Source organism: Nerophis ophidion, linkage group LG08, assembly GCF_033978795.1.
Source record: "Nerophis ophidion isolate RoL-2023_Sa linkage group LG08, RoL_Noph_v1.0, whole genome shotgun sequence".
Classification (NCBI taxonomy): domain Eukaryota; kingdom Metazoa; phylum Chordata; class Actinopteri; order Syngnathiformes; family Syngnathidae; genus Nerophis; species Nerophis ophidion.
The window spans coordinates 49506056-49531584 of record NC_084618.1 but is presented as its reverse complement, the minus strand read 5'-3'; the positions used below and the strand labels follow the sequence as shown (position 1 = coordinate 49531584).

Genomic DNA, 25529 nt, shown 5'->3' with positions numbered 1-25529 from the left:
AAATATGGCAATATCGCGAAATGATCAAGTATGACACATAGAATGGACCTGCTATCCCTGTTTAAATAAGAAAATCTAATTTCAGTAGGCCTTTAATTATCCATCCATCCTTCCAATTTTCTACCACTTGACCCTTACGGGATCTTTAAAGCGGAACTGGACATAAAAGTAATAAAGATTTTAAAAAAGGCATACAAACATTCTGAATCACTTTTTTTCTGAAATTTCTCTATAATCATCAATCCTACACAAAAATATCAGACAATGCCATGTTTATTTATCCATCCATCCATTTTCTACCACTTATTCACTTTTGGGGTCGCGGGCGGCGCTGGCGCCTATCTCAGCTACAATCGGGCAGAAGGCGGGGTACACCCTGGAGAAGTCGCCACCTCATCGCAGGGCCAACACAGATAGACAGACAACATTCACACTCACATTCACACACTAAGGGCCAATTTAGTGTTGCCAATCAACCTATCCCCAGGTGCATGTCTTGCCATATTTATTATTTTTCATTTTTGACCCTATTGAAGGCCTAATCTCACAGGTTTTTTTATGAGTAAATTAACAAATTTTATGATCATTTATTCGAATTAAAAATTGTGACATTATTTGAACAAAAGGCCTTCAGACAGTTGCAGTAAAAATAAAAAAAACATTACATTTTCGGGGTATTTTTGTTCAGTTTCAGTTTATTTCGAACAGGCTTACAATACAATTACAATGTAATGCATCACATATTGTTTCATTACAGCCTGTCCAAACAGGAGTAGGACGAGGCAGAGCTTATTTAATCCTACCCCTTTTCATATCATAGCAGTTTTATCTCATTTATTTGTTGTCTGTTTATAACATAACAGTGAATAAATAAATACATATACCATAAATAAGTAAACAAATATTAAATGCATAAGTAATCATTGTCTCTCTTTTTTGAATTATTTTTTAAAGGGTCAAGATGTTTATCATAATTTTTCTTATTTGTACTTTGTGAACACATGTGAAGGTTGATTGAGAGATCCGAGCAAAAACAGTATATGAAATAATTGGACATTGATTTGTTTTAGTTTAACATGAAAAAAAAACCTCTTAAGGGAAAAGTATGTGTAATGGAGTAAACAATAACAATTTTGGCCAAAATACAGCAAACATTTACTGAAAGCACGAAAAACGCTTTATTCAAATAATATAAAATCTGTGATGTAACATCCATCCATCTTCTTCTGCTTATCCATGGTCGGGTCGCGGGGGCAGTAGCCTAAGCAGAGAAGCTCAGACTTTCATCTCTCCATCAACTTCGTCCAGCTCCTCCTGGGGGATCCCAAGGCGTTCCCAGGACAACTGAGACAGTCTTCCCCGTGGCCTCCTACTGGTCTGACATGCCCTCAAAACCACTCCACGGTGGCATTTCCTGGTATCCTGACCAGATGCCGGAACCACCTCATCTGGCTCCTCTCAATGTGGAGTTTCTCACCCTTTCTCTAAGGGAGAGCCCCGCCACCTGGCGGAGGAAACTCATTTGTGCCGCATGTACCCGTGATCTTGTCCTTTCGGTCATAACCTAAAGCTCATGATCGTAGGTGAGGATGGGAACGTAGATCGGCCGGTAAATTGAGAGATTTGCCTTCCAGCTCAGCTCCTTCTTCACTACAACGGATCGATACAGCACCCAGATTACTGAAGACAACGCACTGTCGATCTCACAATCCACTCTTCCCCTACACGGATATGGCACTCCACCCTTTTCCGGGTGAAAACTATGGACTCTGATTCTCATCCCAGTCGCTTCCCACTCGGCTGCGAACCGACCCAGTGAGACCTGAAGATCCAGCCCCTCTTGAGAGAACTGGTTCCAGAGCCATTGCTGTGCTTAGAAGTAAGTCCGACTATATCTAGCCAGAACTTCTCCGCTCCGCACACCAGCTCAAGCTCTTTCCCCGTTCCACGTTCCACATCCGAAGAGCTAGCTTATGTACCCGAAGATCGGACCGCCAAGTGCCCTGCCTTTGGCTTTCGCCCAGCTCACATTGCACCCGACTTCTATGTCCCTCCTATGAGTGGTGAGCCCACTGGAGGGGGGACCCACGTTGCCGGGTCCCATGGGGAACCAGGCGCTCGCCATCAAGCCCTACCACCGGACCTGGTTCCAGAGGGGGGGCCCTGGTGACCCGCATCCGGGCGAGGGAAACCGGAATCGTTATTGTTTCTTCATCATAAAGTTCTTCCAGCTGCTCTTTGTCTGGGCCCTCACCTAGGACCTGTTTGTCTTGGGAGACCCTACCAGAGGGCATAAAAGCCCATGGACAACTTAGCTCCGAGAAAGGAGGTGCTGCAACATATTATAATGGTATACATGTTCAAAATAAACTTAGACCAACTAATTATGTCTATAGTGACTGGTTAACCACGAAGTTGGTTTAAAATTCATCATAATGATTGAATGTGCTCACCCAAACCCGCTCCCGTGAGCACATCACCCCAGTCCTCCAGAAACTCCATTGACTCCCCGTTCCTCACCGGATCCACTTTAAAATCCTCCTCCTCACCCACAAAGCCCTCCACGACCAGGCCCCCTGCTACCTCACCAACCTGCTTCACCGCCATACCCCTTCATGCAGCCTCTGCTCCTTTGATGCCAACCTCCTCTCCCCACCACTCAGAACCAAGCTCCGGACCTGGGGTGATAGAGCCTTCTCCATCGCTGCTCCCACCCTCTGGAACACTCTTCCCAAACCCATCCATGAGTGCCCAGACCTTCCCACCTTCAAAAGCCTCCTCAAAACACACCTCTTCAGATCTGCTTTTAACCTGTGATTAGTGTTCTGTGTCTTGTAATGTCCTGTCTTGTAATTGTCCTGTGTTATTATGTATTTTACAATGTACTGCTTTTATATTTCCTGTATTTTATATTATTACTTTAAACTGTTATATATATATATATATATATATATATATATATATATATATATATATATATATATATATATATATATATATATTTATTTATTTAATTTTTTTTAATCCTGTAAAGCGTCTTTGACTGCTCAGAAAAGCGCTATACCAAATAAAATGTATTATTATTATTATTATTATAAGATTAATTAACATGCATACAGTTACAAGACGCTTCATCACATATTCCCAGTTTTTCATCACAACATAATTCATTTTAGTTATAACATTTTACGTTCAACAAAACTGTAAAAGCATCATTTTTTTCATCCTACTGAATCCCTTTTCCATTTATTTGTTCACTTTTTGTGCTCAATTTGTAACATTGTAACATAAATCATCAATAAAGTTCTCATGCATAAACGTTTGGTTATAAATTGAGATTCACATCATGAGATAAATACGATTATGTACATTTTCAGTACGGTTAAGATGTTTATCATAATTCTTCTTCCTTGTACTCTGTAAACCAGGGGTCACCAACGTGGTGCCCACGGGCACCAGGTAGCCCGTAAGGACCAGATTAGTAGCCTGCTGGCCTGTTCTAAAAATAGCTCAAATAGCAGCACTTACCAGTGAGCTGCCTCTACTTTTAAATTGTATTTATTTATTAGCAAGCTGGTCTCGCTTTGCTCGACGTTTTTAATTCTAAGAGAGACAAAACTCAAACAGAATTTGAAAATCCAAGAAAATATTTTAAAGACTTGGTCTTCACTTGTTTAGATAAATTCATTTATTTTTTTACTTTGCTCCTTATAACTTTCAGAACGACAATTGTAGAGAAAAAAATACAGCCTTAAAAATGATTTTAGGATTTTTAAACATATATACTCTTTTACCTTTTAAATTCCTTCCTCTTCTTTCCTGACAATTTAAAATTTAAAGCCCACCAGGCTGCACCGAACTTTTGGTACCTTGTTGACACAGAAAAGTACAGTGGTGTATACGCAGCAACTATGAAGGTCGCAAGCCTGTTTGGTTCAACTTATCTTTATGATTCAGCCTTTTCTGACATGAACTTCATCAAGAACAAACACAGAACACGCCTCACTGATGCACATCTGCAAGACTCACTCAGAGTTTTAGTGTCAAGTTACACACCAGAGTACAACACACTAGTTAACAGCATGCAATGCCAGGCTTCCCACTAACTGACAAAGAAATAGATAACAGATTTGGTGTCCAGTTCAAATAAATGGATGGATGGGTGGGTTTCATAACTTGAGTTTTTTTTTTTATTAAAATGTTTCACAGAGGTGAATACAGATCCTATGTTGATGTTTGGATTCCATCTACATAAATGTCTTATTTTCGATTGATAGTTATAGTAATACACCATGTCCAGGACCCGTGTGACCCACCAGACGTGACTGTTTCAATTGCCTTAAAGAATGTACAGAACATGGATTTATGGGATTATGGGATTATGGAATTTTTTTTACAAAGGTACAACTATGCAGTCCAAAAGACATAATCGAGTGCAATAAATGTCCAAAGTGTAGGCAAAGTGCCATTTGAGGCCTTCTTTAATTAATAATTAATAAAATTGATTAGTTTGGCTTTATTAGATGGATAAATTTGACATATATTTAACCTACAATTGATTGGTTTTGAGCCTTTTTTATGTAGGTGGCAGAGGTGGGTAGTAACGCGCTACATTTACTCCGTTACATCTACTTGAGTAACTTTTGGGATAAATTGTACTTCTAAGAGTAGTTTTAATTAATGCAACATACTTTTACTTTTACTTGAGTATATTTATAGAGAAGAAACAGTCCTTTTACTCCGCTCCAATTATCTACATTCAGCTCGCTACTCGCTACTGATTTTTATCGATCTGTTAATGCACGCTTTGTTTGTCTTGGTTTGTCAGACAGACCTTCAAAGTAGGATCTATCGCATGCCTGCGTTTCACCAATCAAATGCAGTCACTGGTGGCGTTTGACTCCATTTCACCAATTGAACAGAGCCAGGTGGTCACATGATTAAGTGCAAAAAAATTTTTTTTTATAAACCTTTATTTATAAATTTCAACATTTATAAACAGTTAAAAATAATAATCAAATTAAGTACAAAAACAGTACAAAACAGTATAAAAACTGTACAAAACAGCGCCAGGGGGTTGTTAATTTAAGTAACTAAAATAGAATGCAAAAAAATAAATAAATAAATAAACAAAGGGCAAAGTCATAGGCTCACTCATCCATCCATCCATATTCCTCCGCTTATCCGAGGTCGGGTCGCGGGGGCAGCAGCCTAAGCAGGGAAGCCCAGACTTCCCTCTCCCCAGCCACTTCGTCCAGCTCTCCCGGGGGATCCCGAGGCGTTCCCAGGCCAGCCGGGAGACGTAGTCTTCCCAACGTGTCCTGGGTCTTTCCCGTGGCCTCCTACCGGTTGGACGTGCCCGAAACACCTCCCCAGGAAGGCGTTCGGGTGGCATCCTAACCAGATGCACGAACCACCTCATCTGGCTTCTCTCGATGTGGAGGAGCAGCGGCTTTACTTTGAGCTTTTCCCGCATGGCAGAGCTTATCTCTAAGGGAGAGCCCCGCCACCCGGTGGAGGAAACTCATCTCGGCCGCTTGTACCCGTGATCTTATCTTTTCGGTCATGACCCAAAGCTCATGACCATCGGTGAGGATGGGAACGTAGATCGACCGGTAAATTGAGAGCTTTGTCTTCAGGCTCAGCTCCTTCTACACCACAACGGATCGATACAACGTCCGCATTACTGAAGACGCCGCAGCGATCCGCCTGTCGATCTCACGATCCACTCTTCCCCTGCTCGTGAACAAGACTCCTAGGTCCTTGAACTCCTCCACTTGGGGTGGGGTCTCCTCCCCAACCCGGAGATTGCACTCCACCCTTTTCGGGGCGAGTACCAAGGACACGGACTTGGAGGTGCTGATTTTCATTCCGGGCGCTTCACACTCAGCTGCGAACCCATCCAGTGAGAGCTGAAGATCCCGGCCAGATGAAGCCATCAAGACCACATCGTCTGCAAAAAGCAGAGACCTAATCCCACGGCCACCAAACCAGAACCCCCTCAACACCTTGACTGCGCCTAGAAATTCTGTCCATAAAAGTTGTGAACAGAATCAGTGACAAAGGACAGCCTTGGTGGAGTTCAACCCTCACTGGAAATGTGTCCGACTTACTGCTGGCAATGCGGACCAAGCTCTGACACTGATCGTACAGGGAGCGGACCGCCACAATCAGACAGTCCGATACCCCATATTCTCTGAGCACTACCCACAGGACTTCCCGAGGGACTCGGTCAAATGCCTTCTCCAAGTCCACAAAGCACATGTAGACTGGTTGGGCAAACTCCCATGCACCCTCAAGAACCCTGCCGAGAGTATAGAGCTGGTCCACAGTTCCACGACCAGGACGAAAATCACACTGTTCCTCTTGAATCCGAGGTTCGACTATCCGGCATAGCCTCCTCTCCAGTACACCTGAATAAACCTTACCGGGAAGGCTGAGGAGTGTGATCTCACGATAGTTGGAACACACCCTCCGGTCCCCCTTCTTAAAGAGAGTGACCCCCACCCCGGTCGGCCAATCCAGAGATACAGCCCCCGATGTCCACGCGATGCTGCAGAGTCTTGTCAACCAAGACAGCCCCACAGCATCCAGAGCCTTAAGGAACTCCAGGCGAATCTCATCCACCCCTTGGGCCTTGCCACCGAGGAGCTTTTAAACTATCTCATCAACCTCATCCCCAGAAACAGAGCCCACCACATATTACCCAGGAACTGCTTCCTCATAGGAAGACGTGTTGGTGGGATTGAGGAGGTCTTCGAAGTATTCCTTCCACCGATCCACAACATTCGCAGTCGAGGTCAGCAGAGCACCATCCACACTATACACTGTGTTGACAGTGCACTGCTTCCCCTTCCTGAGGCGACGTATGGTGGTCCAGAATCGCTTCAAAGCCGTCCGGAAGTCGTTTTCCATGGCTTCCCCGAACTCCTCCCATGTCCGAATTTTTGCCTCTGCGACCGCTGAAGCTGCACACCGCCTGGCCTGTCGGTACCTGTCCACTGCCTCCGGAGTCCTATGGGCCAAAAGAACCCGATAGGACTCCTTCTTCAGCTTGACAGCATCCTTTACCGCTGGTGTCCACCAACGGGTTCAAGGATTACCGCCATGACAGGCACCACTACCTCGCGGCCACAGCTCCAGTCAGCAGCTTCGACAATAGAGGTCCGGAATATGGTCCACTCGGACTCAATGTCCAGCGCCTCCCTCGTGACATGTTCAAAGTTCTTCCGGAGGTGCGAATTGAAACTCTCCCTGACAGGAGACTCTGCCAGACGTTTCCAGCAGACCCTCACAATGCGTTTGGGCCTGCCAGGTCCGTCCGGCATCCTCCCCCACCATCGCAGCCAACTCACCACCAGGTGGTGATCGGTAGAAAGCTCCGCCCCTCTCTTCACCCGGGTGTCCAAAACATGAGGCCACAAATCCGATGACACAACTACAAAGTCGATCATGGAACTGCGGCCTAAGGTGTCCTGGTGCCAAGTGCACATATGGACACCCTTATGTTTGAACATGGTGTTTGTTATGGACAATCTGTGACGAGCACAGAAGTCCAATAACAAAACACCACTCGGGTTCAGAATCGGGCGGCCATTATTCCCAATCACGCCTCTCCAGGTTTCACTGTCGTTGCCAACATGAACGTTGAAGTCCCCCAGTAGGACAGGGGAATCACCCGGGGGAGCACTTTCCAGTACTCCCTCGAATGTACCCAAAAAGGGTGGGTACTCTGAACTGCTGTTTGGTGCGTAAGCAAAAAAAACAGTCAGGACCCGTCCTCCCACCCGAAGGCGGAGGGAGGCTACCCTCTCGTCCACTGGGTTGAACTCCAACGTACAGGCTTTGAGCCGGGGGGCAACAAGAATTGCCACCCCAGCTCGTCGCCTCTCACTGCGTGCAATGCCAGTGTAGAAGAGAGTCCAGCCCCTCTCGAGAGAACTGGTTCCAGAGGCCTTGCTGTGCGTCGAGGTGAGTCTGACTATATCCAACCGGAACTTCTCTGCCTCGTGCACTATCTTAGGCTCCTTCCTCCCCAGTGAGGTGACGTTCCACGTCCCAAGAGCTAGCTTCTGTAGCCGAGGATCGGACCGCCAAGTGCCCTGCCTTCGGCTGCCGCCCAGCTCACAATGCACCCGACCTCTATGGCCCCTCCTATGAGTGGTGAGCCCATTGGAGGGATGACCCACGTTGCCTCTTCGGGCCTGGCCATCAGGCGCTCGCAATCGGGCCCCAACTCAGGGCCTGGCTCCAGAGCGGGACCCCGGTGACCCACGTCCGGGCGAGGGAAATCTGAGTCCACTTTGCTGTATATCCATAGAAGTCTTCAAGCTGCTCTTTGTCTGATCCCTCACCTAGGACCTGTTTGTCTTGGGAGGCCCTACCAGGGAGCATGAAATCCCCCGGACAACATAGCTCCTAGGATCATTGGGACGCGCAAACTCCTCTACCACGGTAAGGTGGCAGCTCAGAGAGGAGATAGGCTCACTCAATCTCAGTAAATAACTTAAATTTGGAACACAGCATCATCGTTTTCACAGCTTTTTGGTTGTTAGAGGTAGAGTGTTTTAATGTAGAGTTTGAAATCTTTTTTAAAGGCACAAAAAACAGGTCGGGTATTGAGAAACTTTGATTGATTGATTGATTGATTGAAACTTTTATTAGTAGATTGCACAGTTCAGTGCATATTCCGTACAATTGACCACTAAATGGTAACACCCAAATACGTTTTTCAACTTATTTAAGTCGGGGTCCACGTTACATTTATGAATATAAAACTTAGCCAATAGTATAATGAGGTTGCAAAGGTCAAATTATTTTTTAAATGTTTTTTTCAATACAGTGTAAAACCAAATATATATTTTTTAATATATATTATTGTGTTAGTTGCTTAAGAGATATTCCTGGCTGTGAATTTGTTCATTGCTATTTTTATGTTTTTGTGCATTACTTGTTGCCGTCATTAAACGAACAGGTTTCTCATCAGTTATTTAGTACTTGAGTAGTTTTTTCACAAAATACTTTTTACCTTTACTCAAGTAAATATTTGGGTGACTATTCCTTAATTTTACTTGAGTAATACATCTCTAAAGTAGAAGTACTCTTACTTGAGTACAATTTCTGGCTACTCTACCCACCTCTGGAAGGTGGCCATGAAAAATGTATTTATCTGTAGGTGCTGTACAATATATTGTTTTAATGCCAAGCTTGTTAGACCAGGAAGTGAACTGCCTCGTTCTCGTCAGAGCACAAACGGCTACAAACGCTGACAGACATTATAATGCTATCCTTCCTACGTCTTGGTAAATGGCAGCAATGTGTGTTATGAGGGTCCTTATCACTAATAATAAAAATATCTTTGAGAGAGGAACAGTGTTTACTTGAAGGCTGAGGACAAGGAAGCTCATAAAACTACTTGAAGGTGATTGGCCCTTCAGCTGAGGACAAGGAAGCTCATAAAACAATGCAATAATTGGACTCATGTTGTGTTTACTTTGTGTGTGGAAAAAGTTGTTTGTTCTCCGTGTCGAAATTCTGTATTTGTGCGTTTGTGCATGAGAAAAAAGTGTTGTTAAATTTTTTATTGTGCATGAGAAAAAAGTGAAGTGAATTATATTTATATAGCGCTTTTTCTCTAGTGACTCAAAGCGCTTAACATAGTGAAACCCAATATGTAATTTTTACATTTAAACCAGTGTGGGTGGCACTGGGAGCAGGTGGGTAAAGTGTCTTGCCCAAAGACACAACGGCAGTGACTAGGATGGCGGAAGCGGGGATCGAACCTGCAACCTTCAAGTTGCTGCTGGCACAGCCGCTCTACCAACCTAGCTATACCGCCCCTAAAAAAGCGTCGTTAAATTGTTTTTTCAAACCTGAACAGATTAGCTTTACTCAGTTTCATTGGCAGTGATAAACACAACACCATGTTTTTCACGTCTAATAAACATTAAGACATTTACTCCACAAGACACACAACACTGCACAGGCTACATTATTAGATTTGTTGTTTTTGCACTGGAATGTAATTTGTTAGTTTTTAAAAGAAAACACATAAAAACACTGTAAAATTACATAAGAAATTTATTTTTTATAATTAAGTTGAAGTTAAAGTACCCATGATTGTTGCAAACACACAACAGGTGTGTTGAAATTATTATTTGCTTTTGACCCATCAAACTTGATCACCCCCTGGGAGGTGAGGGGAAAAGCGAGCTGCAGCAGTGGCCGTGCCCGGGAATAATTTTTGGTGATTCAACCCCCAATTCCAACCCTTGATAAAGAGTGTCAAATGGGTCCCATCTTTATAGTCTTTGGTATGACTCAACCGGGTTTGAACTCACGACCTACGATCTCAGGGCGGACACACCACTAGTACGGTATTATTATTATACATGATCATTTAATTATTTTTTTAGTAATAAATACTACTGCCAATCTTACATTTAAAGCAATGTTTCTGAACCATGGGGCCAAGGCCTATTGTTCAGAGTGGTGTACAAAGATAGTATGGCCAACCAAACAACGGTCGCCATGACTACTACCACGGTCGTGCCTGAATGCATGCAGTGGATGTCGTTTTTTGACATTTTTCTGACAAAATAATACGTCTGTGACAGGTCTCCAGCCGTCATCGTGTGGGTTGCAGTGACCATCGATGCATGACGCATGGTAGCAGGCTTGACTTTCGTTTATTATTTTAATAAACATACTTGTGGTGTCCCAATTTCTAGCGCTACCTCTCTTCCTGCTCGTTTCGGCGTGCCTTTCGGTGGCCAGTGGCTGCGTCCTCCGCAGAGGCTCATCTCTCTCTGGGTCGCTATCGTCGTCTTCGTGGTCTTCGTTGTCCGATCTTTCCTCTCCTACTTCTGCCACGATTGCTCCTCCTTCTCCCCTTTTATGCTGCAGCAGAAGATGCAGGGATTGAGAGCAGGTGTGTCGTTTACGCACCTGACTCGGATTGCTGCAGCGTCGCTCCAAGTGCGCCCCGCCTCTCCGTTCCGCTGCATGCTCCGCCTTCTGGACGCCATCTCGGGTAGGACTGCTGTCTGTCCGATCTTGCGGTCGGCTCCGTCTCTCCACAACGTCTATACCAGTGTTAATTTTGACAGCAGTTTCCCATCTAGTTTTAGTCATAGTCTTTTGACGAAAATTATTTTAGTTTTAGTCATATTTTAGTCGTCTAAATTCATTTAGCTTTAGTTTAGTTCACACTGAATTTCTCAACATTTTAGTCGACTAAAATAACTGTGAATTTTGTCGACCAAAATATAAAATACAAAGTGTTACACATATTTGAACAATTATTAGAACCACTTTTATTTAGTTATTGCAAAGCATCTCAAAAACTAAAATCACAACAAGTGATATAATTATAATATATTAATATGTACATTTCACACAAATCTTACTGTGTGTAATCCATCCATACATTTTCTACCGCTTGTCCCTTTTGGGATCGTGGGGGGTGTTGCGAGCCTATCTCAGCTGCATTCAGGCGGAAGGCGGGGTACACCCTGGACAAGTCGCCACGTCATCGCAGGGCCAACACAGATAGACAACACTCACACACCAGGGCCCATTTAGTGTGCATGTCTTTGGAGGTAGCTGTATTTTCATTTGCACTTTGATTTTATTGACATGTTATTTAGGAAAAATATACATATTATCATTTAATATTAACTTGATAATTAATGTATTTTAGTAGTGTATTTTTAATGTTTTAGGAATCCCTTCTTTTTCAGTATATTCGATTACAATTACTATTTTTAAATCAGCCTGACCTAAGCCTTAATATTAACCTTTGTGATTAACACCTGGTTTGATGTTCAATCAATCGATGTTTATTTATATAGCCCTAAATCACAAGTGTCTCAAAGGGCTGCACAAGCCACAATGACATCTGCGGATCAGTGCCCACATTAGGGCAAGGAAAAACTCCCAACCCAGTGGGACGTCGATGTCGATGAGATTGACTATGAGAAACCTTGAAAAGGAACCCCCCCCCCCCCCCCCCCCCCCCCTCTATTTGACAATGTTTATCCTAGTAAACTGTGAGTAGGTTGGATATAAACATTTTAAGATCATTGAAATCAAGTGTAGGATTATTGACTTAGTGTTAATACTTGAGTGGGCCCCCGGGCCACGCTGTAGTGGATAAATTGGACCCTGAGGTCCAAAAAGTTAAGAACCCCCGATATTAAAGCATTCATTCAATCTGGAATTAATAATAAAAAAAAGTTGTACTATCATTTATTATTATTTTTGTTTCAATGCATAATAATAATACAAATTCAAACACATATCAAGGCCAAACTATAACCCGAAATCCTAACCAATGTGAGAGCAAATGGTGGTGTGAAAACTAAAAACATGAGAGTAAAATATAGTTTAATATACCACAAATCAGTCAATAAATCACTAATGTAACCCTTTTAATCCTAACCCCCTGCAATTTATGGTCGTGCTAGCAGTGCACAATAATGTATACAATATACTATACTGCATTGTTTTGCGAATTAGGGCAAAAAAATTGTTTCCAGAAATTATCACAAATAACATGATTTTACATTAAAAGTTTTTAGTAAAACGAGACCCCCCCCTGGACCCCAAAAAGGGACAAGCGGTAGGAAACGGATGGATGGATTAAAGACTGGAGTTAGATGCGCCTGTTTAGGGTCTGCCCGTCATTGCTCCCATGTGGACAACTGCTATTGCTGCATCCTTAGTTTCCTGGTTTGGTTTAGTAAAGATAGACATTCTATTTTTGTCCTCAGTTATGAATTTTTTGAAGGCTCCACTTCTAATTAAATGTTTTGTGAATATCATAATTAAAATATTTATTTATTGTAGGTTATGATATTAATATTCTGGGTTGAGGGGTTCTATAAAATGTGGACATATAGGCAATATATAGTATTCACTTACCCCATTAAAAAAAAAAAAAATATATATATATATATATATATATATGTATATATATATATATTATATATATATATATATACACACATGTTCACCATTAATTAGTTGCTTATTAACATGCAAATTAGTAACATATTGGCTCTGAATTAGTCATTATTAAGTACTTATTAATGCCTTATTCTGCATGGCCTTATTATTCAACCAGTAAGCCATTAACTAAGTCTTCCCTCACTAACCTCAGAATTAATGCTTATTAGTAACCCTAACCCTTACATGGTAACCTAGTGTCCAAATAACTTAAATTAAGTCTTTGTTACTTACAATAGGTTCCCCTTACTAAAGTGTAACCATATATGTTTATTATATACATAATATGTATATATATATATATATATATACATGTGTATATATATATATATATATATATATATATATATATATATATATATATATATATATATATATATATATATATATATATATATATATATCCATCCATTTCCTACCGCTTATTCCCTTTGTATATAAAAAAAAACAGTATAGAGATACTTATAAAAGTTTAATTCTATTTGCATTTGTGATTTTCAAATAAATGTATCCATAAAAACATCAATAGGAGGCTAACACTCTGCTGCTGCTGCCCTGAGGAGGCTAACACTGCTGTTGCTGCTGCCCTGAGGAATTAGCAAGCATTCACAAACATCAATTTCTCCAACTCCAGTACAGCAGCACCTACCACCAACAGATCAAGCAGACTGCCATAAAGCCTGCTGATCAAGGTACTGCAAGGTTAAACTACCAACAGTAACAATGCCTCCTAGGAAGGCACAGGTTGACGAGCTGGAAGAAATAAAACTCTCGCTTAACTTTATGTCTGAAGAGTTGTCCAGAGTGGCAAACCAACAAACTGCACTTAGTCAACTAGTGGAGGAAGTTAGAGAGCTAAAAAAAATAATTGTAGAAAAAGACAAATCAATTAAAATATTGGAAAGACGTGTTGATGAACTTGAACAATACACAAGAATGGATGATGTGATTGTCAGTGCCTTGAACACCAAACACCGCTCATATGCTCGAGCAACTGCAGGTGAAAAGAATGGTGGGGATGAGTCCACGACAGAGCTAGAAAACCTGGAGCAACAGGTCCTGCAGTTTTTTCAGTCTAAGAACATTGAAATAGACAGTAATGCTATCTCTGCCTGTCATACCCTCCCTCGAAGGGATAACTTGGCAAAACAAGCAATTATTATAAGGTTTACGAACAGGAAAGTAAAAACTGATCTTTTGAGAGAGTCTAAAAAATGAAGAGGTACGGCAGTGTACATTAATGAGCACTTAACAAAAAAAAACTCGGACATAGCAAGACAGGCTAGGGCCCTAAAGAAACAAGGGAAAATTCAGTCCACGTGGACACGGAATTGCAAAGTCTGGATAAAACTACAGGGCACGCCTGAAGAAGCAAAGGTTCTAGTAATCAGAGAAATGGGGGAGCTTGAAAAGTACAAATGATGAAACCAGAAATCATGTTGCCAACTTGGTAATTGAATGTTAATATAACAGCAAATGAATGAGTGAAATATGAACTTTGCACTATGTTTGAAAACAATATAGACCCTGAAAAAAAATTCTTCAATGGCATAGCAATGAATTGCAAATATTATACAGATGAACAATATAATGACAGTATAAAATTAAGTAACCAATTAACAATTATACATATTAATAGTAGAAGTCTGTCTGCAAACTTTCACCATATAAAGGAATTTTTAAGTCAATTTGTAAAACCTTTTAGCATTATAGCAATATCAGAAACTTGGATAACTCAAGAAAAAAGTGTAGATTTTGGTCTGAATGGATATGAATTTGTGCATTTGGATAGAATAGATAAAAAGGGAGGAGGAGTAGCACTCTATATTGATAAAAATCTAAACTTTATTAAAGTTGAAAATATGACATCTATCATTGAACAAGTAATGGAATGTATAACGGTAGAGATTATAAGAGAAGGAAGAAAAAATATCCTAGTTAGTTGTATATATAGAACTCCGGGATCCAAAATAGAAACCTTCACCAAAGCTATGGAAGGATTATTTTATAAATTGAATAACAAAGAAATATTTATTAGTGGAGACTTTAACATTGACTTAATACATACAAGTAGCAATAGAGAAACAGCTGAATTTATAGACACAATGCACAGTATGAGTTTGATATCTTTGATAAATAAACCAACAAGAATCACATCACATAGTGCCACCCTAATTGACAATATATTTACCAATATAATGCATGACAACCTAAAATGTGGAATCTTGATAAATGATATAAGTGATCATCTCCCAGTCTTTGTGGTCTACAACTGTGCCAGTAAAATTAAAATTAAGAATGAATGTGAAACTGTCTATAAAAGAATCATAACAGAGAAAACGCTCAACAAATTCAAGAATGAACTACAAAAGCAAAATTGGAATACTATTTATGATAAAAAAGAAGTTAATACAGCTTATGAAGAATTCTTAAACACATTTAAAATACTATATGATGGAAATTGTCCAGTAGTAAATTATAAAAGGAAGTCAAACTACGGCGAGTTTAAACCGTGGATGACTAAAGGACTCCAAAATGCCTGTAAAAAAAAGAATATTTTATATAAGGAATTTATAAAAAATAGAACTTTAGTAAATGAAAATAAATATAAAAAATATAAAAATAAACTAATCAATATAATCAGAATGTGTAAAAAAGATTATTGTATAACTAAACTGGAATATAACAAGAATAATATAAGAGGTGTATGGAAAATATTAAATGGTATTATTAGAAATAAAACAGATGATAATCAATACCCACCATACTTTATGGAAAATAACAACATGATTAAGGATAAGGAGGTGATAGTAAATACATTTAATGATTATTTTATAAATATTGGACCGAAACTAGCAGAAGAGATAAAGGTAGAAGGGACAAAAATAGATGCAGCAGATTATATCAACCCAAACCCTAAAACAATGTTTTTAAAACCAGTAGTAGAAAGAGAAATTAGGGACATAGTCAAAAGTTTTAAGAACAAAACAAGCAAAGATGTGGATGATATAGACATGCAAACTTTAAAGTATGTGATAGATGGAATTAGTGCTCCATTAGCGTATCTATTTAACCTTTCATTTGAAATGGGAGTATTTCCTCAACTAATGAAAATTGCAAAAGTTGTTCCTATTCACAAAGCGGGAGACGGACACGTATTCACAAACTACAGACCAATCTCAATACTACCACAGTTCTCCAAAATATTAGAAAAAATATTTATAAATAGATTCGATGGCTTTGTAGAAAAAAATGAATTATTAACAGATAGGCAGTATGGTTTCAGGAATAATCGATCAACAGCACAAGCATTAACAGATTTAATTGAAGAAATAACTGATAGTATTGATAAAAATAAATATACAATAGGAGTATTCTTAGATCTTAAGAAGGCTTTTGATACAGTAGACCATAGTATTCTTATTAGAAAAATGGAAAAATATGGTTTTAGGGGTATTGTTCTGGAATGGATAAAAAGTTATTTATCTGATAGAAAGCAGTTTGTACAGATATCACAAAAAAAATCATGTTGGTTAAATATTAAATGTGGGGTACCACAGGGGTCAGTTTTAGGGCCCAAGATGTTCATCATGTATATAAATGATATTTGTAAAGTAACTGAAAACCTTAAATATGTGTTATTTGCGGATGACACCAATGTACTCTGTTCTGATGTGGACTTGCAGCAGCTCCTGAGGACCGTCACCATGGAGATGTATAAACTAAAAAAATGGTTTGATGCTAATAAATTAATATTAAACCTAAATAAAACTAACTTTATGTTATTTGGAAATAAGAGAAATGATATAGATGTAAGATTGTATATAGACAATGTTAGTATAGAAAGAGTAAACAAAATCAAATTTTTGGGTGTGATCTTGGACCACAGGATCTGCTGGAAGTCACACATTACATACATCAAAGGGAAGTTGGCCAAAAGTATTGCTGTCCTGGGTAAAACAAGGCACATTCTTAATCAAAAAACATTACACACTCTTTATTGTACACTTGTTTTACCATATTTGAGTTACTGTCTAGAAGTTTGGGGAAATACATATAGGACGAACATCCAACCACTATTCATAATGCAAAAAAGGGCCATCAGACTGATACATAACACAGGACCACGAGAACACACTAATGGATTATTTATAAAAACATTTGATTTAAAACTACCAGATCTCATCCAACTCAAGACTGCCCAAATGATTTATAAAGCAAGTAAAGATTTACTTCCAACAGGGTTACAGAGAAGATTTTTACAAAGAGAAGGGAATTATAATTTAAGAGGAGAACTACTTTTTAAGATCCAATATTGTAGAACAACGCAGAAACGAATGAGTATAACAATAGCAGGGGTTAAAATATGGAACTGTTTAAAGGATGAAATAAAACACAGCACCAACATAAACCAGTTTAAAAAGCTTTTTAAATCATTTATCATTAGTAAATATAAGAAAGAAGAGCAAACATTGTTTTAGAAAGACAATAATATATAATATGTATATAAATACAATTTATGATTTCATAATTATACATATAGGTTATATTAAAATGTATATATTACCACTTTATATGGAATTTAAATGAATTGTGTATATATAATATATATATATATATGTGTGTGTATATATATATATATATAAGTGTACAAATGTATATGTTTGATTTAAATGTTAAACTGTGTATATGAGACGTGTGCTACATATATGTTGCTTATATATTGTTTAAAAAAAAAAAAGTAATATAAGTGAAGCATGTTTTAGATTTTATATATTTTGAACCTTGTTCTTGTTGTGATGGGGTAGGTTTATATAAGCGTTGCTTCAACCTACACCCTTTCGGCTCAATCATTGCACAAATGAGTGTTTTTTTTTGTTTTTGTTTTTTCTTTTCTTGTTGTTGTTCTTTGTTTTATGTGAAGATTGCCGAAATAAAATAGATTGATTGATTGATTGATTGATAATACTTGCATTTTCTACCGTGTGTTCCTCTTGGGGTCGCGGGGGCGGCTTGAGCCAGGGTTCACCCTGGACAAATCGGCACCTAATTTGGAAATATTAATACAAATATACTACATAATTACAATTACATATAATTTGTTGTGTACGGGTGTGAATAATTATATTTGACTAAAATTCCATCCATCCAATTCCTACCGTTTGTCCCGATCGGGGTCGCGGTGTGTGTGTGTGTGTGTGTGTGTGTGTGTGTGTGTGTGTGTGTGTGTGTGTGTGTGTGTGTGTGTATATATATATATATATATATATATATATATATATACATATATATATGTATACATATATATATATATATATATATATATATACATATATATATGTTTACATATATATATATATATATATATATATACACACACAACATATATATATATATATATATACATTATTTATGTATATTTATTTATATAGACAACATACAAACCCCGTTTCCATATGAGTTGGGAAATTGTGTTAGATGTAAATATAAACGAAATACAATGATTTGCAAATCCTTTTCAACCCATATTCAGTTGAATGCACTACAAAGACAAGATATTTGATGTTCAAACTCATAAACTTTTTTTTTTTTGCAAATAATAATTAACTTAAAATTTCATAGCTGAAACACATGCCAAAGTAGTTGGGAAAGGGCATGTTCACCACTGTATTACATCACTATTTCTTTTAACAACACTCAATAAACGTTTGGGAACTGAGAAACTAATTGTCGAATCTTTGAAAGAGGAATTCTTTCTCTTGTTTTATGTAGAGCTTCAGTCGTTCAACAGTCCGGGGTCTCCGCTGTCGTATATTACGGTTGATAATGCGCCACACATTTTCGATGGGAGACACGTCTGGACTGCAGGCGGGCCAGGAAAGTACCCTCACTCTCTTTTTACAAAGCCACGCTGTTGTAACACTTGTCTTGCTGAAATAAGCAGGGGCGTCCATGATAACAATGCTTGGATGACAACATATGATGCTCCAAAACCTCTATGGACCATTCAGCATTAATGGTGCCTTCACAGGTGTGTAAGTTACCCATGCCTTGGGCACTAATACACCCCCATACCATCACAGATGTTGGCTTTTGAACTTTGCGCCTATAACGATCCGAATGGTTATTTTTCTCTTCGTTCTGGAGGACACCACGTCCCGTTTCCAAATATAATTTGAAATGTGAACTCGTCAGACCACAGAACACCTTTCCACTTTGCATCAGTCCATCTTAGATGAGCTCAGGTCCAGCCAAGCCGGCGGCGTTTCAGGATATTGTTGATAAGTGGGTTTAGCTTTGCATGGTAGAGCTTTAACTTGCACTTACAGATGTAGCAACCAACTGTAGTTACTGACAGTGTTTTTATTAATTGTTCCTGAGCCCATGTGGTGATATCCTTTACACACCGATGTTGGTTTTTGATGCAGTACCACCTGAGGGATCAAAAGTCTGTAATATAATCGCTTACATGCAGTGATTTCTCCAGATTCTCTGAACTTTTTGATAATTTTACGGACTGTAGATGGTAAAATTCCTAAATTCCTTGCAATAGCTCGTTGAGAAATGTTGTTCTAAAACTGTTCGACAATTTGCTTACAAAGTGGTGACCCTCACCCCATCCTTGTTTGTGAATGACTTAGCATTTCATGGAAGCTGGTTTTATACCCAATCATGGCACCCAGCTGTTCCCAATTAGCCTGCACACCTGTGGGATGTTCCAAATAAGTGTTTGATGAGCATTCCTCAACTTTATCAGTATTTATTGCCACCTTTCCCAACTTCTTTGTCACGTGTTGCTGGCATCAAATTCTAAAGTTAATGATTATTTGCAAAAAAAAATGTTTATCAGTTTGAACATCAAATATGTTGTCTTTGTAGCATATTCAACTGAATATGGGTTGAAAATGATTTGCAAATCATTGTATTCCGTTTAAATTTACATCTAACACAATTCCCCAACTCATATGAAAATGGGTTTTGTACATTATATATAAATATATATATATATATATATATATATATATATATATATATATATATATATATATAATATACATTATATATAAATATATATATATATATATATATAATATACATTATATAAATATGTATATGGGAATAGATTGATTGGCAACACTAAATTGGCCCTAGTGTGTGAATGTGAATGTTGTCTTTCTATCTGTGTTGGCCCTGCGATGAGGTGGCGACTTGTTCAGGGTGTACACCACCTTCCACCCGATTGTAGCTGAGGTAGGCTCGCAACCCCAAAAGGGACAAGCGGTAGAGAATGGATGGATGTATATATACACACACACACACACACACACACACACACACACACACACACACACACACAAAACAAACAAAAACACTCAACAGCAATCTTAGTGTATTGTTTTGTTTATAAAAGCATTATCATATTTCATATTTTGGTGGTACAGATTTCAAGTCTTGTTTAATAGATTTGGTTCACAGAAGAATCACATACTTAACTGAATAAACTTCCCAAGGCGCATTAAAAAAACAAGCTTAAATAATGCGGTACAAAAACAAGTGGGTTCATCATAAACATTTTTTTTGCAGACAGTACAATGACACAGCATCTTCACTAGTAGAAAAACCAAGAAAAAAGATACAAAAAAACGCTTCCTAATGCTCCGTTTGTTGTGACACTGAATATTTGTTTTTACAGCAGAGCCAGCAGACTAGAAAAAAAAAAAGATACATTCACTGGCTTTCTTCTTCCTGCTGGCAGAAGGCACTTTAGGATCAGACTTGGATGAGTTAAGCTTGTTTTCCATATTTATGACTGATATTCTTACCACACAGGACTTTACTCTCAGTGCAAAAGGAGTAAAGGACTGCTATTTATTTCCTACAATGGAGCTCAGGCTTGACTTTGAGTTCCATTCAAATGAAGCAGTTAAGTGCTGTGAAATCGTTATATCCCGTTTTAAGAGCAGCTCTACTGCACCAGCCCAGCGTCTTTTGCCATGTGGTAAAAGAGTCCTCGCTGAGATATGAGACTTGAAGGGGTATCGAACTCTGCAATTTGCCCTTTGTCCAGTACCAGCACTCTAGGAAGACAAAATACAACATTGGCACATTTTTTACAATAATATGTAAATGAAAAATGCATAACAAAGGTTGAATGCATGTTTAGACAACATTGTCATGTTCTAGCTTGTGCATATAGGGATGGGAATCGAAAACCGGTTCTGAACGAAGCATCAATTCCTGGGAATTGCTGCCATTTTTTTCAGACGGTTTTCTTAACGATTCTCCCGAGTGGAGATGATGTCATTACGCCATGTTCCTCATGACGATAGATCTCAAAATGGGAGATTGCAACTGCGCTAACTGTAATCATCATAAGGCTGCAAGTTCATCAAGAGGACATTCGAGGAATATGTGGAAATATTTTTTAACACGCAGCATGCAATATTACTAATTACTAATTACTGCCAGCAGCAGTAATGCTAGTACGTCATCTGAATACAACAGGTACTAACTAACAGCTCCTATCATGTTAGCGCTGTTTGTTGAATTGAAATGAATGCCTTTTCATTTTGATGAGCATGATGAGAAACAGATTCTGAATGGCTCCGAGGCAGGCAGTCCTCGCTCCAGTTCACGTCTGCAGCCAGACGAATGAAAAATGGCAATGAGTAAGTTTGTGGGCAAAAGCTTGCATTTATTTGCTACGATAAGACACTCCTAATTCTTGGTGAGTGAATTTTCAATTGTAGTCAGAGGAAAGTTGCAAGTTTTCCTGCAACCAGATGTTTTCTCAGTCATTGTATTATACAGGTGAAACTCAACAAATTAGAATATGGTGTACAAGTCCATTCATATCAGCAATTAACTTATAATATGTGATATAAACTCATCACATTCAAAGTCACATATGTGAAGCCTTCATTTATTTGTTATCATTTTGATCATCCTGGCAAAAAAATAAATGGCCCTAGTGTGTGAATGTGAGTGTGAATGTTGTCTGTCTATCGGTGTTGGCCCTGTGATGAGATGGCGACTTGTCCAGGGTGTACACCGCCTTCCGCTCGAATGCAGCTGAGATAGGCTTCAGCACCCTCCCCTCTGTGACCCCAAAAGGGACAAGCGGTAGAAAATTGATGAATGGATGGATGGGCTTACAGATTTTGAAAACATTTTCTGAGATTTTCAATTCAAAGTTTATTATTTCATAATAAGCCATAATCATTAAATGTATAAGAAATGTTACATTCTAGTGTAATTTACACATAACTTAATTTGTTAAATTCTAAAGGAAGAATATCAATTTCCGATAAAAAATTTCTGAATTTTTTTTTTCCCTACGCAACGTATATGCCTCGAGACCTCACTGTAGGCTTTGTTTGGTCATGTTACCTCTGAACTAAACAAAATGGATGCAAATCAAACTTTTTTTATTTTTTTTCAAAAGAAAATCGATAAAAGAACCGATAAGGAATCGAATTGTTAAGCAGAACCAAGGGTGGAATCGGAACCGTAAAGATCTTAACAATTCCCATAGCCAGTATGACTGTCTTCAAATAGTCAAAGATTTGTCGATTCAGAAGAGTCTGACTCCACTGTCACCCTTGCAGTCGAATAGTCTGATATGAAAGCCCATTTGTGGAAGGGAGGCACAGTTAATACCTGTGTACAGCTGGTGTGTAGGATACATAGATTGTGTTGATCATCATGTTTAAATATTAGAACAGTATTTTTGTGTTCAGACAAATATTAGTCTCAGTTGTCTCATCAGCCTTTGTCAGAGTGTTGGCTGCTTCCTGGTGTGACATCACGTCTTTAAAACCAGCTGGTGTGTTCTAACCTTCCACATCTCTTATATTAAACAGGGTTTCTGTAGGTATCAACAACTCTAATTCAATATATTAATGCCTTTTTAATGGCACTTAAACAAATTGAATTTAATGTCCTACTGCAGATAGTTATCATATGCAGCCAACAGATTACAACTGTCTATATAGACAAATTTGTAAGCATTTAACCATAATCATTTTTAACAGTTGAAACTGTTACATTAAGTGTCTCACTCTGGTGAATTAAAATTACTTTTCAAGATACCGGGGTCTACCACTTGTCCCTCTCGGGGTCGGTAGGGGTGGCTGGAGCCTATCCCAGCTGCATTTGGGCAGAAGGCGGGGTGAATGTGAGTGTTAACACTGTTTGTCTATCTGTGTTGGCTCTGTGATGGATGAGGTGGCAACTTGTTCACCGCATTAAAATCTTTAACATCTCTCAACATAAAATGTAATGTTTTTAATGCCATTTGAAGGAGAACTGCACTTTTTTTTTAAATGCGTATCGTTCACAATCACTAGGAAAGATGCATTATTGTATGCACTATAAACATTTTTTAATGCAGAATGTATCCAAGAGAGAACTGACACTGGCCCTAATATCTTGCACCTTGTACACAAAGAAGTAAAACAATCGTTAACAGTAATTCTGTGTGTACACAGGCACATGGGGAGTTGGGGGTGTGACAAGATGTTTAGTAGTGTCAAATTAGACTTGAGGTTTTCTTATTAGGCAAAACAAGAAACAAAAGAAAAAAAAGCTGAGCCAGCGCTTTTATGAATTTATTCAGCTCCATTATTTCTTATTTTTTAAATAGAGCATAATTGTGTGGCTTTCCACAAACGTTCCACTTTCCGACAGCTTCTCGTAAGGCTGGAAATAGCTTAATTAATTCATTGACAATGATAAGAACCAAGAAAGAAGATAAAAATAAGTACTTCCAACCTTGTATAATCCATAATTGTGTTGAGTCTGTGTGCGATGGTAAAGACTGTGCAGTCTTCAAACTGAGTCCTTATGGTGGACTGGATAAGATCGTCCGTTTCCAAGTCGATAGCAGCGGTAGCTTCATCCAGAATGAGGATTCTCGTCTTCCTCAGGAGCGCACGAGCCAAACACACCAGCTGTCTCTGGCCCACACTTAAATGACGCAACAAGAACATCAAAACACAGCTCCCTCTAGAACTGTCAATGCTTACAGTACATGCAGAACCTATGTTTTCTACTTACCTGAGGTTATCTCCTCCCTCAGAACACTCCATCTCTAATTTTGCTGGCAGGCTGCTCACAAACTTATGCAAATGGGAATATTCCAAAGCTTTCCACACTTCTTCATCACTGTACTTTTCAAAGGGGTCAAGGTTCATTCTCAGTGATCCAGAGAACAGGACAGGCTCCTGTGATGGACACAACCCAATATAGCTGAAACAATTCCTCAAGTAACTCGAGTAATTTGATTACAAAATATATTCGAGTCATTTTCGTTGCCTCGAGACGTCGTCAAGTTTGTTTTTTTTACGGCATTTTGCCTCGTTTAGTAAACAGTAGTCAAAGCTCACTTTTCGCACAGACTGTTTAGGTATTGCACAGCGTGTTTACGTCACAGATCATACGGCCCCTGCAGTGGACAACACCGCTCTTTTAAATACGCTTGAGTTTAGAAAACTTTTTCGGCAACAAAACTCGCAATGGCAGACGCTGCAGAAAGCAGTGGACAAAAGCCATAACAAAACGAGGCAATTAAGAATCAACAAAGTTGTCTAAGGTGTAGCACACTTCACACTAAAATCGAAGTAAAACGCAGTACTATGCAAACATTGCAAAGTGGAGCTTGCATACCACAATAGCACAAGCTGGATGCTGTAATACCAGTCGAGAATGCATCCACTTGAGGGACATCCGGAGGCGAGATAAGTCATCTATTAGGAAATGTAAACGCAAAAGTTGTGGCAGTAAAATTAACGTATTCCTTATGATAACCAGGCTGTGTTCTTTCACTCCCGTGAAGTCATCAAATGAAGCCAAAAGGTGTTGAAAACTAACAACGCTATCCGAGCTGTCGTGTTCAATTAGCCTTTCATTAGTAACTACGCGCAAGTGGTCGTGCAAAGTTATTCAGGTTATTCAAGTCATGCAACCACATGCTACTTTGGATAGCTTGCACTTGCACCCACTATAGTCTCTGTAGAATGTAACAGTGCCAAGTCCTTGTTCACGGTGGTATCACTCGTGTGCAAAGTTCCTGTCAGCCATATTGGTTCTGAATATGAAGTTGCACATTTCAAATGCAGTATTAAAGGCCCTACCTAATCCACTTTTTATGTTCGATATAATAAAACTGTTAATTTTTTATTTTAACTTTCTCAGGTAATATAAATGTTGAACTAATTATAAATGTGTGCAAATATGTTATGTTGGCAAAATGAACATTGATTATAATTTTGAATGCAATTATCTGTATCGATTTCTTAAAATTTAAAACTGTTGTCATTATGAAGTGGTTTGTCTTTTCATATTGTTTATGTATTGTTGGCAAGTTGAAAACAGCTCAGCATAGAGAAACCAAAATTTAAACGGCATCGTATAATAAACATCAAAAACGCAAGAGACAAACAAGAACTTTGTTTAAAAATATGATTTGTTCGATTACTCGAATAATCGATCGGGATATTTGATAGAATACTCGATTAGTA

General features: G+C 38.9%; 1 protein-coding gene across 3 annotated transcripts in view; it reads right to left on the bottom strand.

Moving 5' to 3' along the window:
• Positions 1-20393: 20393 nt before the first annotated feature.
• Positions 20394-25529, bottom strand: part of abcc3 (ATP-binding cassette, sub-family C (CFTR/MRP), member 3) — a 92535-nt gene continuing 87399 nt past the window's right edge. For all 3 annotated transcript variants that reach the window (XM_061908785.1, XM_061908784.1, XM_061908786.1), the window contains 3 exons: positions 24067-24233; positions 23782-23976; positions 20394-21086 (listed from right to left, as the gene is read on the bottom strand). In XM_061908785.1, coding sequence (XP_061764769.1) covers positions 20975-21086; positions 23782-23976; positions 24067-24233 — 474 coding nt within the window. In that variant the 3' untranslated portion in view covers positions 20394-20974. The remainder of the gene's footprint in view (positions 21087-23781; positions 23977-24066; positions 24234-25529) is intronic.